General features: G+C 37.9%; 2 protein-coding genes across 4 annotated transcripts in view; one reads left to right on the forward strand and one right to left on the reverse strand.

Annotated features, from left to right (window-relative positions):
- Positions 1-15,649, forward strand: part of COL28A1 (collagen type XXVIII alpha 1 chain) — a 589,571-nt gene that overhangs the window by 225,151 nt on the left and 348,771 nt on the right. The window lies entirely within an intron of this gene.
- The window catches only part of UMAD1 (UBAP1-MVB12-associated (UMA) domain containing 1), a 243,940-nt gene that overhangs the window by 138,742 nt on the left and 89,549 nt on the right, over positions 1-15,649 (reverse strand). Inside the window, exon 3 of one of the 3 annotated variants that reach the window (XM_055137150.1) lies at positions 13,669-13,787. The exons of the other annotated variants lie outside the window; for them this stretch is intronic. Within the exon in view, the coding sequence (XP_054993125.1) occupies positions 13,669-13,675 (7 nt within the window). The 5' untranslated portion in view covers positions 13,676-13,787. The remainder of the gene's footprint in view (positions 1-13,668; positions 13,788-15,649) is intronic. 3 annotated transcript variants of the gene reach the window in all.

Below are 15,649 nucleotides of genomic sequence, written 5' to 3' on the forward strand. Positions count from 1 at the left end.
GTCTCTCCTGCCCCAAAGTTTAGTGAAATCTTCTGTATGTGAAATTGACCTCTAGCTAGGCAAAATAATAATAGCAATAAATTAAGCATCTCATTTAATATCTTGAAAACATGCATATGCTACCTGAGTATCTTAAGATATCTGCTAAAAATTATGTAATGGAAGACATATATATATATATATATATAAAACACTTCTATAAATAGTAGTTATTGTAATTACCATTGACTACCATTATTCTAATAAGGTTCCTGTGTACATTATGTTCTATTTTAAAAATAATTGCCTCTCACCATTCTAGCCATGTAACTAAGATCATCGTTCCTATATATTCATTTTTGTTAAAACTGCCAACTATAATCAATGTCTGACCTTATCCTGCATTAAGAGTGAATAATAACATTAATGAAAGAGGTCCTTCACAGAAATTTATGAATGCAAACATGACACATAGGTTCTTTCATTAATACTTAACCTTATTAAAGTTTTTACAGAACTTAAGCTATCAGAAGGTAATCTATATGTATCTCATATTTTTGTGTACAAGATTATACCATGTTTTGTAAGAACTTTGAAAATCTCATCATGTTCTAAATAAATCGTTTCACATCTGCATATTATATCACATAGCAAATATCAATGTCCAGTTTTATTTTAGAAAAAGAAAATGAGACTAAAGATTTATGACTTGCCCTGCTACACACACCAAGAAGGTAATTACACCATTTCTCAATATTTCTGGAGGGATGTTATAAAATTAGAGGCTCGAATTGCTAAATATTCTATATGTTATTAAAAAAAAGGTTAACCTACTCCCATTCCTGGAAAATGCATTAACTAATGTCCCTCAAATATTTTCCCTTGGATTAGATGGAAATAGTTCAAATTCAAAGACGACACACAGCTTTAATTTGGAATGTTCACTGTTAGAATGAGCACTGCTGGGAAGCAATTAAATTACCTTAGACTCTCACTTAAGTGAGATTATTAACAAGCCTGGAAAGAGCCCTTCAAGGAAAATACGTCAAAATTGTTTAAATTAACTTAGCACATTAAATTTTACTGTGTTTACTGTGGAATTGTTACAGCATTTATTTTAACCTCAAAAAGAAGTAACTGATAAATTGAGTTTGCCTTGGACTCCCACATATTTTTTTCTTCAAACCTACTGTAAAATACCCCAAGTATGAGAAGGTAACAGGCTAGGACCTTTCAAAACACAAGCAAGGGAAACTTTTAAAGTAAACTGAAATAGCAAATACAGAAATCAACATGATGATATTGATCAGGTGAAGAGGACCCAGAGCAGAGGAGAATCTTGTGTGATGGGATATCTCTAACACAACAAAAATAAGAGGGCACTGGAAAAATTGGTGGGTTTTAAACTTACTTAAGACTTTATTGATTTTGGGCTGAAAGAGATGAATCTCACAGTAATACATGTTAAATTTATTCCCACCAATATTTGCTTCTAAAATTTATTTTAAAAATTACATATTATAATGTATGGCTAATTTCAAAAGGGCACTCTGACAATATAGTACTTCAACAGGCATGAATAGGTAGTATTTTAATGTAGCAATTATACCACTAATAACAATTAACATAATGTTTCATCACCTCAGCAAAACATAATACTTTCCTATAAGTGCATCCAACAGAAAGATTAAGTCCTATTTCACATACACCCTCAAAATAATCATCTCTCAAAATAACTATAGCAGCTATAAGACTGAATAATTCATATCCCAATTTTGGGATTGGTTATCTAGTTCTAGAACAGCAGCAATTTTAAATGTCATCATTCCAAAAGAAAAAACAAAAAAGCTATCATTCCATTATGTTTCTACATAAACCTTTACCTCATTAGTAAGCACAAAATTTATATATTTTTAATTTATTGAACAGATTTTTTTTTTTGCTTTTAGGGTCATACTGGTGATGCACAGGGGTTACTCCTGGCTCTGCACCCAGGAATCACCCTTGGCGGTGCTCAGGGGACCATATGGGATGCTGGGAATCGAACCACGGTCAGCCACATGCAAGGCAAAAGCCCTACCCTCTGTGCTATTGCTCCAGCCCCTATTGAATAGAATTTGGTTTAGAAAATTAAATGACTGATAAAAATACAATAAAAAGTAAAACATTTCTTTTTAAAATCTGTGTAGCTAATAAAATATATAATGATTTATTAGGTTATTACTTTATTTTGACTTATTTTAGTCCCCCAAACCATTTTCTCTAATAGCTTAATGGTTTAGGCTAAATTTCTATTCCTTCAAAACCAAAGGCAAAAATTACTTATCCTTTCAGGAAAACTTCTCTTTTAAACTGGAAATAATGAAGACTAAGTTATCCATTAGGCAGAAACATGAGGCAACTCAGCAGCAATAATGAACATTTCCCATTTCCATTTCCCAAAACCTTGACCTAGTGGGCACAGCATTAAAAATAAAAGGACCAAAAACCTCATTGCAATTCTGTTCTGAGTTAATATTTGGTAGCCTTTCTAGCAGTTCCAAATGGTTGAAAGGTACATAACTTCTTAGAAAAATACATTTCATAATTGCTAACTATCATAATAACCGAAGATCTGAGATTTCCTGAATGGCACTGTAGAAGAAACATTTTTACTATCTTTTGACCTTCACCAAATCAATAGAGTAACTTGTCTCAGAAAAACAAGGCTCACTTTCCTCACTCATATATTGGGATAAAAGCATTTGCTACATTTTGGTCTAAGGATTCTGAACAAATCAAATAAAGTAATTATTATGGAAAGTTACAGAATACAGAAAGCATTAATAAATCAAATAATATTAAAAGCAAGAATAGGTAATTATAACAAAATAAAATACATCTAACTATAATTGGCACTTCAGGGCTCTCAGGTTTTAAGAATTTTACAAGTATAATGGAAAATGGTTGAGTAACCCTTCCAGAAAGTAACTTCAAAAATATACTAATATTTCCCAGAAAAATGAATGTGGAGTTCTGTCCTGCCAACATCAGACATCAACATAAAGACCCTTCAGTATGGGTTCTTTTCTCCCATGATAATAGACAATAGAATTTTTGTTTCTTTGTATTGGAAGGTGGGGAGGGCATGCTTAGTACTCCCCAGGAGTACTAAGGACTTACTCAGGGCTGTTCCCAGGGACCACTCCTGGAAGGAATCAAACCAGGGTCTGCAGTTTGCACGGCAAGACCCTTCATCTCTATACTCTCTCCAGTTCCTACAGTAGACTTTTTATTTATTTATTTTTATTGAATAACCATGAGATTCCCTCCCCACCCTGAGCAGAGCTCCTGGCGGCCGAAGACCACCAGAACCAAGCTACAGCCATACTGCAGGCCCCTCTCCACACATTCGGACAGGCCTCATGCATGAAGGTACCGGCAGAGGAACCCAGGTGTGTGTAATCCCATCAACAGCCAACATCCAGAGATTTAAAAGCAAGCTCTCAGAAGTGATATCTTTAGCCTTCTTCTCCCTCTGGGAGAAACTGGCAATCTTCTGAGAGTTTCCTGCCCCCATGGGACAGCCTTGCAAGCTTCCCATGGTGTATTCACATGCAAAATCCAGTAACAAGCTGGATCTCATTCCCCTGACCCTGAAGAGCCCCCAGTGCAACATCGAGATGGACTTCTAAGATCTCAGGGAAAGGACGGAAATGAGATGTTACTGAGCATGCCTGAGAAATCGGTAATTTCGTGAACCATGAGATACAGTTACAAAGTCTTCCTTCACTAGTGTACATTCCCTACCACCAATATCTCCAGTTTTCCTCCTTTCACCCCCAGACTTCTAAGGTAGGCACTTTCTTTCCTTCCTTCCTTCCCTCTCTCACTCCTTCTCTTCCTTCCTTTCTTTCTCTCTGCCCCCTCTCTTTCTCACCCTCTCTCCCTCCCTCCTCCACCCTCCCTCCTTTTATGCTACAACTGATTTTTCAAACCTCTTCAATCTCTCCATTTCTTCCATTCTCCCTCAACTCCTTCTATTCTTTAATATCAACATCATTCTAAATTAGATAATTGAAATAAATCTTGTATATTTTATTTAGGTAATCTAAAATAAATTTTGTAATACCTTTCAGTAACAATTTACACACACATTGCTTTATAAAGGGAATATAGACATTAAAACATCCTGAGTACCCGAAGATAAAAAGATAGCAAGAAAAGTAAATTATTCTTATGAATTACACAGAAATAATGAGCTGTTTCTAAGTTTGTGTTTGAAGTTCTCTAAACAGGGTGGCCTTTTTAGTGAGTTGAGATAAAGATTTGAAACATTTGAGAGACACAGCATTTGTTGGCATTCTGCCACTTTCCACACCAGATAATTTTGGTTGCTGATGTTTGTCTCATATGTTTTTTATTCTCCCTGTAGAAGTCAAAGCTTTTCACTTACAAGCAAATTTTATTGTGGCTCTGGTAACTGCTTTACAAGGTGATCAACATTCACAAGAGGCTTTTATTAGGTCGGTAGCTATAGCAAAAACTATGTGCACATATTTAGACAACATGTGTGAAACGAAAAACTTTACACATAAAAAGTTCCAAGTTAACTCACTGAAATTGCATATCCCGTAAAAAATCAGGGACTGGAGGGAAGGAATATAAATAGCCTAAAATAGAACAGAATTTATTTTTCTTTGCCTTCAATGCAACAACATGTTTCATCAATGATCAATTTCTGCCTCTGCTAACCTTTTGCTATCTGATTATGCCCAGATATGTTTCTCTCTTACCATTTTTACAAACGAATTTTTTAAGTCAAAATAGAAATAATTGCTTTTGAAGCCAGAGAGATAGGACAGGGGTTTGTCTTGCACGTATAGTTCATTCCCAGCACACATAAGGTCCAGTTCCCTGAATCCACCATCAAGCCCTGAGCACTTCTGGGTGTGACCCCAAAACAAAATAAAACAAAAGCCCAGCAACAAAAAGGAAATTACTGCTCTTCCTTTTTTTTTTTAATCAAGTTTTCTTCATACAGGTCCGCGAATAGTGTTCTAACGCAGTAAATAGTCTTGAACTCTAGGATATATGAACGCAACTAAGCATTCAAATTAGTTAAAACACCATTAGTGTTGAGATCAGAGAGATAGCACCGGGGTTACTGTGTTTGTCTTGCATGTGGTCCACCTGGGTTCTATCCCCAGCACCATATTTTGTCAGTCCCCTAATCGCCACCAGGAGTGATCCCTGAGCAAAGAGCCAGGAGTAAGCTCTGAATATTGCCAGATGTGGCCCCAAAACAAAGAAGAAAGACACAAGCGGGATTAAATAGTAAAACACTAATTGGAAAAAGAAGAGAATTGGGAACACGATATGACTTGGGTAAGGAGAGAGAAAACACAGCTTGAGAAAGATTGAACATAATGACTGAACATAAGCTTCAAGGCTAGAAAGACTGAGCACCGATCTTTGAATAGGGGCAGTGAACAATGTAGGGGAATGGAACATTTATTGAAAATTACTGCTCTACACTCAGTTTTACATGGCACAAGCTGAAATATACTCTATTCACATCTCCTTTAACTATTTGCAAGTTTATTTCATACACCTAATAAAATAAACTCCCCCTGACATATAAAAATAAAGTGTTTTCTCTGGCTACATAACTTTCCTTCACTTGTCTACTACTTACTCTGTAAGCTTACTGAGCTTTGTTTTTTAGCCCCAGAATCTGGTCACAGCATCTCGAACAATGACTGCTACCAGAATAAATGCTTTCCAAATGCTATAGCACTGAATGCAGGGTTAGAAAATGTACTTTGCTGGCAGAGAGAACAGGAAGTAAAACTTTTCTATTTGTCTGAGACATATATATCCCATAATAAGCTCAATTTCCTAAACTTCAATCAGAAGTCAAGAAGAAAAAAAATCTCAAAAACATTTTTATGAAGACAATCTACAGAATGAAAAATACCTGTAAACATGTTTCATATGAAACACATCTTCCTTCAATATAAAAAAGAACTCGGGGGCTGGAGTGATAGCACAGCGGGTAGGGCGTTTGCCTTGCACGCGGCCGACCCGGGTTCGATTCCCAGCATCCCATATGGTCCCCTGAGCACCGCCAGGGGTAATTCCTGAGTGCAGAGCCAGGAGTGACCCTTGTGCATCGCCAGGTGTGACCCAAAAAGCAAAAAAAAAAAAAAAAAAGAACTCAATCTACCCAGTTTACAAAAGAGCAAAAGTAACTGAGATCTGTCTAATGAAAATAGAGCTCATAGATTTTAAAAACTCAATTATCATTAGCCATCAGATAAACACAAACCTAAACCACAATGAGATGGCATTTCATCACCACCAGAATGACTGCAGTAAAAAAGATGGGAAGTGATAATTAGTACTGGCCAGAAAGTGGAGAAATCAGAAGCTACATGCATTGCTAGTGGAACTGTGAAACAGACCAGCCCTTTGCAAGACAGTCTATAATTCCTCTGAAACTATGGTGTGGGAAACTACACCCCTATACCCCTAACAAAAACATTGAGGATGGAGTAATCCCCTAGGAAAAAAAGAGTTTAGGTCTTTTAGAATATAACATGCACCCAGGAAGGGACAGAATGAAACAGGTTAGGGGTCTTTTAGATGTAGAGGGCAACATAGGCAAAAATGAAATAGGAAAGAGTCATGACTTTATACTTTAGGGGTTCCCAGAAATTAATTATAAAATTATTTGCTATGATATCAGCTGTGAAGTATCTCAGTCTCTGCTGGAAATGTATCCACTGAATTTTGATGTGCTTATTAACTGTCCTTAATATCTCTGTCAATTTAAACAATGGCTCATGTTCTGGGAACCAGGGCGGGGAGCAATGTTCTACTGACTAAATGGCAACTTGTGAGCTTTCCCATAGCTCCCAGTAAGATCCTAAAGTTTGGACATTCCCTGCGTGTTTAACTCCTAGAGAATTTACCTCATTCTCTGTAATTGATCCATGCTGAATGGAGGTAGATGGCACTAATCCAATTAGCTTTATTGTGGTGAATTGCCACAGTTAAGCACAGTTACCATGTGACTCTGTAATTTCACTCAGGTATAAATCGAAGAAAAGTGGAAACATGTCTGCACAAATATCTGTATACAAATTGTTCACAGCATTATTCATAATAGCCAAAAATATGAAACACTATGAAAATACTCACTGACCCAGGACCCAAGAAAGTGTGATATAGTCATACAATTAAGTGTTATTCAGCAATTAAAAGGGAATGGAATAATAAGAATACATGTTGCAATGTGGATTAACTTCAAAAGCAAAACAAGTCACTTGCAGAAGATCATGTATAATATGATTTCTTTTATATAAAATGTTAAGACTCTATACCAGAGAAAGTTGGCAGACACAGAAATGAAGGGTACCAACTAGTCTACTCCATCATTTCTTTAGGGGTAGTAAAAACGTTACAGTTGCCCAAGTCTGTGGTTATAGGCAAAGCAACTAAACTGAACATTTTAATTAAGACAATGTCAAGTGAAATAATATCTCCATGGATAATTCATCTTTTAAATATAGTTTCTGACTGTGTAGTGAGAAAAATAATTGGAAATAAATAGTGGTGATAGCTTATCAGCAACATCCCAGACTAAATGACATACCTAAAATAACAACTAAATAGAAGATTTTTGTTACAAGTACTTTACTACAATTAAAGAATTCTTTAAGACCTCTGCAAATGAAAACAACTTGATTTTCCCAGATTTAATTATGAAGAGGTTCTTTCTCCAAGAGATTCACTTTGTTTCAAGTAAGAAAGTCCTGTCTAAAATATTTGGTGTGTGGTAGGGAATGGTGCTTCCCTAGCAATAGTTGAGAACCCTGGGATTTCGGTGGTGACACACCTGATAGTTCACTGCTCAGGTCCAAGGGTGCCTGTTAGCCTGATGCTGGAGTCACAAGAGACATCTGGCAGTGTTGAGGACAATCAGATGATGAGTGAGCTCGGGAATTCGAGCATACATTCCAACCTTTTAGCTATCTCATCATCCTTCCCATCTAAACGGTTTTATAAACCCCTATATAAATGGGGGAAAGGATTCATATAATTTTGAAAAAACGTATTGAAATAAGTCAAACAGCATAACACAGAGATTCCTAAAGAATATAAAAATCAAATGCTATAGAACATTCTATTTTCAGTTTCATAATTCATAAACTTCATCTCTGTGGTTCTTTAACTTGCTGTAGCACTGTTTTTTGACATATAGTACTTGTGAACTGTTTTTGCTATTTCCTGTTGTGAGGAAATCAATTGACTGTTACAATTCAGGGTTTAACAAATAGCATTTCTACCATTTTTCAGTAATTGTGCTGTGCCTATGTTTTGTGTAAATTTCACACTACATTTATTCTCTTACATTGATTTTTAGAGCAACTTATTTGTAATAATGTAAGTTTCTACAAATTTCATTTCATTTGACTCAGTAGACCAAATCTGATTGTGTTGTTTCTAAACCAACTTAAAATGGATATTCAAATGCACACTGCCATGAATAAAATAATAATAAGATAATATTTTAATCTAGGCACCAATTTCAGATTTCAATAGTAATGTAAACATAATACAGACCAACAATTAAAAAAAAAACTTACCTTTTCTTTACAGGTAAAATTTTGCAGCCAAAATGCATTTGCTTTACATATTACTTTATTATATATTACTTTAAAATTCTAAATATTACTTTAAAATTCTCTAATACACTAAAAATTAAATATGACAATATTTGAATATATAGCACTGTGATTGGTTTAGTTTAAATTACATCTATGTTAATAGAAAAAAACTGTAAATAGGCCACTGCAGTGCAATTGTATACATTGCATGAGCATATCAGAACTCAAAAAATTGCAATGTCAGTAACTTTGTCAGCAAACTCATTTTAGATAAAATGACTACAGAATTTCAAACCTGTATCTTTCACATTTATGACATGTCACAAACAGTAATCTCAAGAACCAATACTTGAAAATTTTTTCTAAGTGTTTTGCACTTACCAGAATTAATTGTGCTTTAAAAAGTTGTGAAAAGACACTTCAAAAACAGTTTTAAAAAGGAAAGGAACGGTACGCCTTCTCCATGGAGCCCCGGCGAAACTGAGCAGCTACTAACATGGCTCCAGGATGCGGGACTGGGACATCTCCAGACTGTGGGGCGGGGCGGGCGGAGGGGGGACAGTGGAGTGGGGCGGTGCCAGCCCAGTCTCCAGGTTGCCCCAGCCACCTGAAGTCACGCCCTCGACCCACCCTCGGCGCCATCTTGCCGCATTCAACAGAGAAGAATCCGGGAGTTCAGGTAAGCCACGCAGGCCGGAGAATGCTCCAGACCCCAGACCCGGCCAGCAACACCGGGGAGCCAGACGGAGGAGGTACAGCCAGTACGCCTTCTCCAGATGGAGCTCCGGCGACACTGAGCAGCTACTAACATGGCTCCGGGATGTGGGACTGGGACATCTCCAAATCGCGCAGCCATTCATGCGGCCATGCGACCTTTTCTGAAAAATGAAAACATACAATCTATTGCTGCCATCCAACATGTCTGACTGCTGGAGGAAAACCTCCAAATAATAATAGTGAGATTCCAGTTGAAAACTGAATGTAATCAAAGTAAGGAAAGAGTAAAGTTAAAAATGTCTGCCACACAGCAGAGGGGGCGTGGGAGGGGGGGGGTATGTGGGGGTTTGGTGGTGGATCAAATATGAAAACTTTGTAACTGTATTTCACGTGATTCAATAAATAAATAAATAAATAAATATTAAAAAATGAAAAAAATAAATAAAAAGGAAAAGGAGAAAAGGAAAGGAGAAAAGAAGAGAAGAAAATACGATGGTAAGGCACTTGCTTTGCAGGGCAGCTGACTTGTGTTTGATCCCCACCACACCATATGATCTCCTACCAGTGCCAGGAGTAATACTGAGTGCAGAGTCAGGAACAAGCCTCCACTTCTTGTCGCACCAAACAAACACACAAAAACATGCTGCCATGAAATGTGCCATCATGCCTTAATAAAATGCAAACAAACAAACGATATCATGTATACTGGAAAGCTCAATATATTGCTTGTTTGCCATGCTAGAGAGTGAACCCAGAGCTTCACATATGTAAGGCATTAGCTACATTCATAACCCCAAAATCATCTTTTGTGGTAAAAATTTAATATTAATATTTTATATGAGAAAAATAACAATGGGAAAATATTAAATACAAGGGCATAAAGGCACTAGAACTATTTAACTATTTTTTTAATGAAACAAACCATGTTTTAGGTGTATACCTTGTAAAAGATGGCTTTCTCAAGCACTTCATACACTTAATTTCATTTAACCAACACAAGTATTTCTGAGGTATATTATTCATTTACATTTCAGAAGAAAAGTGAGGATGGAGAAGTGAGTAAGTTGTGCAACTTTGCTGGGGTAAGAATTAAAACTGGGATAGAATTCAAGCCCATGCTCATCATATTAAACCATTATTCTATCCCATAGCAAACATTCTATCATTTACCAAAATAAGTCAACAGCATCAGTTTTTGCAACAGCAAAAGGAATACTACATATATTCTTCAGACATGAATGGTTATGCAGAATAACACAACTAAGAAAGGAAAATAAAACATGCATAACAATCCCTATGGGGGGAGAGGGGAGCAGAGCGACAGTACAGCAGGTAGGATGCTTGGCTTGCACGCAGCCAGTCCAGGTTCAGTCCCCAAAACTCTATATGGTCCCTTAGCACTGCCAGAAGTGATGCCTGGCTACAGAGGCAGGAATAATCCCTGAGCACTGTGATTTTAGATAAATAGACATATCAATAATCCTGTTTTTTAGAGTTCTAATAATCCATTCAACTGAAGCAAACTGAAGGATACGTGGTCAAGAACACAGATTTTATAAAATAAAAGAGCACTCACCTAAGGTCATCTCATTACTTACCTTTATTCTAAATTAGAATGCAGTTTTATTTTTGTATACCAATACATAAGGAGGAATTTTCTAAGTAAAATACACAAAAATCTATTGTAAAAACTAACATAAACTAACATTTATAACCTACCTACCTTCCCTTCATTTCTTTCTTTCCTCCTTCATTACACCATTTTTTGTGGGAGGGTCATATCAGGAGATTGCTCAGGAGTTATTCTGGTATGTTTCAGGGTCTAACGGGTTGTGAATATCAAATCTGGATTCCTCACATTGAAAATATGAAAAATTTCAGTTCTTTGAATAATCTCCTGCAGGGTAGTTTTCTTTTTTATCTTTCTAGATAACAAAAACTATTTTAATACATTGACACAAGTGCTGCAATTTGTGTTAATTAAACCACATTCAAACGTGAGCCACTGGTGGCATGTTTTGGCATCAATGTGTTAAAAAGAGAGTTCAAAACATATTTCAGTACAATTTCCTAGTACATATATTTAGAAATTATTAGACTAATGAAACTGGCTTTAGAAAGATAACTAAATAAAACAGGGCCTCAATAATAATGAACATACTGAAAAATTTCTGAGAATTTGAACAGAAAGGTAAATGTTTTTCAGAAAGATGTTAATCTATATAGACAGAATAGTAAACATTTACTACTGATCACTGTAAAATCTATGCCAAACCTGGATTAATCACAAGAATATATCATTAGCCCTGATGACAAGAAGCAAAAAGCATTCTCAGACACACTGAAGGCAGAGGGTGTCCTCACCAAAACAGACACTTGCTCCATTGGAGAGCATCAGCTTACAATCAGGAAGAGACTAAGGAGATGCAGAACAAATTCTGGAGAGGATAGGGTCTGGGATTACAAGCAACAACCTATACCCCAATGCTCCAATCCTGTACTCACAACACTGGAACAAGAAGCAAGAAACTATTGGCAGAAGGGAGGGGAGCATGGTTGAACAATAGTATGGCACAGCTGGATAATAGTACAGAGCATAGCGCACTTGCCTTACACATGGTCCTCCCAAGTTCAATCTCCAATACCCAATATATTTCCCCAGTCCTTCCAAGAGTGATCTCTAAGCGCAGAGTCAGTAGTAAGCCCAGAGCACTGCTTGGTATTAACCCACCCCCATCACCACCAGCACCATCATCAACAGTAAAGGAACTACAGGAGTATAAAAACAGGAGAGAGTTGCAAGCAGGAGATGTTTTGGTGACCTCCAGCAACCTTGTGAACACAATATTAGCCCTCTCTTCTCAGTGACAGGTGCTGAGGGCAACTTCCTAAGGTCAGTATAACCCATCCTAATCCACTAGGGCAAGAGAAACACTTCTTTTGAGCTCCGGGACCATTCCTGGCTAATTGGGCGTGGAGAGGTGGTGCTTCTTTTTTTATGGGGTCGGGGCCCCGCACCTGGCTGTGTTTGGAGTTTACTCCTTGTTCTATGTCCAGAAATCACTTCTGGTGGTGCTCAAGTAGCTGGAAGTTGAACCCAGCTCAGCCACTTTCAAATCAGAATCCTACCTACTATGCTCTCTCTTAGAAACCAAAGAAAGTTTATACATCCCAGTTCACATCTGGTCACTTAAATGTGAGGAGTTTCTCTACAGTCTGAATACACTCTGCAGATGTCTCAAAGTATACACAGTAGGAGGGTCCTAGGTGCCTAGTATACTCCCTACTATGCTGCAGAACATGCTCTGTGATGGAGACCCTGATGACCTTGTCAGTCTACCGCCCAAAAGAGGTGCCCCAAACATACCTCGGCCTGTATGGCAAAGGCAACCTAAGTGTTCCCAAGCACTGGTGCCCTTGAACGCCTGGCCTTGAATCCATGGTCACCGGTTCTAGTGCACATATACCACCAGGTATATTTTCCTCCTTCTGGTCTGCTTAAACTTGGTACACAGGTGACTAAGAGCACAAATGTGTGGTCTGTGCCACATAGACCATCTGAAACACTGTGCATAGGTGCTCCCTAGCATTCTCAATCTTGTACCTTAGGCTCTTACCGTCTTGTACAAACTTGACCAAGAGAAGCCACTGGGTGGTTACATGCTCCTGGTCACCAACCAGGCCAACTCAAGTCTGCACAGGTATCCCCATGAATAGGAAACTCAACCTCTTGGTCAATGCTCAGAATGATTCAAATTTGATCTGCAGGAGTCTCAAATTGGGTTTGTGAGATAGTCAGATTTTGAACTCCAGGTTGCTATAAAGCTATAAAGATCTGGTCAAACCTAGTGTTATGAGCTTTACAAGAAACTCATAAACAAGCACTAGATGCAACCCAGTTTCATTTGATCATGGCACTTCGGTTTCTGCCAGGTTCTGGCAAATTAAATCCCTGGTAGCTATGAGATCTCCATGGTGTTACAAATACTATTAGGCATTTGTGATAGTAAACCCCTGGTTGCTTCACAGGCAAGCCTGCTTGAATTTGACACTACAGCTGCTGCCTGATGCTAGCAACTGTGAATCCTGGGTATTTATCCAAGTCCAATAAACTTCAGTGCTATATTTTCTGCTAAGTACTGGTGTCCACAACCAAAGTCTAATAGTTGTCCAGGTTCACACAAATCAGAATCACAGTCACTGCCTAGAATTTTCAATCATGAATCTAAGATTGTTGCCCAGACCTGCTCAAACACATATCATTTCCCCTAGACCTCATCAAAAGACAGAGCAATAGTAAAGCAGGTAGGACACTTGCCTTGCATGCAGTCAACCCAGGTCCAATCCCTGGCTTCCCATATGGTCCCCTGAGCATTGCCAGGAGTGAATCCTGAGCACAGAGCCAGAAGTAATCCCTGAGCATCACCAAGTATGGCCCTAAAACCCAAAGTAGAAAACAACAACAACAAAATGTTGGTTAGAAACACCACTCTATCCAAAGCATTAGATTCAATACAATTCCTATAAAAATTCCAATTGGCATCATTTGAGCACATAGAACAAACATTATTAAAATGTGTATGGGACCAAATACCCACAAATGGCCTAAGCGATCTTAAGGAAAAAAAAATGATGGGAGGAATCATTCTCCCCAACTTTCTACTAAAAAGCTATAAAAATCAAGAGTATGTACTGAAATAAAGCAGAAGAAAGACTTGAGTGCACAGAAATAAACTGCCATTTATGTGGACAATCTATGACAAAGGAGTTATGAGCATGAAATGGAGAGAGTAAATGATTTTTCAACAAGTGGTGTTGAGAAAAATAAACAGCCACATGGAAAATAATGAAAATTGACCATTATCTTAAATTATGCACAAACGTAAACTTAAAATGGACTGAAAAGCAATGAAGCTTATCGAGATTTATCTTTATGCCAAGTCCTGTTTAACCTTCCTATATAATCTGCTTTATGTTGACAAACAGGTAGAATCAAAAGGCTTTCTGACCAATCTATCTCCTATCTTCTATACTTTGTGAATTCACTACTATTATAAAGTTTTTTTACTATCTGATTTTTAGATGTATCTGATTGTCACAAACACATTTTAGTATAAATTCAGTTTCCTTGTGAATAACATACATATTTCAAGAAATAATGTGTTTTTCAATTTAATATAAGCGAGAGACACAGCAGTGAATCCCGGAAGAAAGTGGCACACTGGAGATATCTCCTGACCCCATACGGAGCCAATTCCACCAGGACATCTCAGATGGAGCAGGTGCATCCTCTCCATCTACTCTAGATTAAACCCGGTAGCCACGAGCTTCCAGAAGCAAAGCCCAGGTATGTGGGTTCTAGGACTAAGACTCCAGGCCATATGGCAGCAGCAGAGATGGCCATCTTTTGCCAGCTCCCTGCCCGCTTGGGATCCTTGCTGTCACACTCACAATCTGCCTCTGGGCAAGATCTCAGCACATCAATGACCTTGGTCCAGAGACTCCCAAATGAATCTCAAAATGGATTAGCTCCCTACGGAGATGTCTCTGGACCCCAACCATTTACAATTTTAGAATTTCAAAAGCACGTGACCTCTCATGATATTCATAATAAGCAACAGAAAATAAATTAGTATCTGCCTCTGGCAGGCAGGCTAGAATAGTGATGAGAAAATTGGAGCAAACCATAATGCCCCAAAGTAGAGAGAGAGTATGGGAGAAATTATCTACCACAGAGGCAGGGGGAAAGCTGCGATGGGGGATACTGGGAACACAGGTGGTGGAAAATGTGCACTGGTGGAGGGATGGGTGTTGGATCATTGTATGACTGAAACTCAAACATGAAATCTTTGGAACTATATCCCACAGTGATTCAATAAAAAAAATAAAAAACATATCACTATATCACTGTAATCCCGTTGCTCATCGATTTGCTGGAGCGGGCACCAGTAATATCTCCATTATGAGATTTCTTGTTACTGTTTCTGGCATATCGAATATGCCGCGGGTTGCTTACCAGGCTCTGCCATGCAGGCAGGATACTCTCGGTAGCTTGCCGGGCTCTCCAAAAAGGGCGGAGGAATCAAACCTGGGTCTGCTGTGTGCAAGGCAAACGCCCTACCCGCTGTGCTATTGCTCCAGCCCCAAAAAACATATAACAATTTAAAAAATTTTAATATAAGCTACTTATGTTTGCTAAAAATATTGTGTGTGTACATCTGTTATATAAAAAGTGGGTGTTAGAAATGAGGGGGGGAAATTTCAAGTCTCATAGAAGGTTAAAGCAACTTACAATACAT

The sequence above is a fragment of the Sorex araneus genome, chromosome 1 (genome assembly GCF_027595985.1).
Source record: "Sorex araneus isolate mSorAra2 chromosome 1, mSorAra2.pri, whole genome shotgun sequence".
In the NCBI taxonomy this organism is placed as follows: Eukaryota; Metazoa; Chordata; class Mammalia; order Eulipotyphla; family Soricidae; genus Sorex; species Sorex araneus.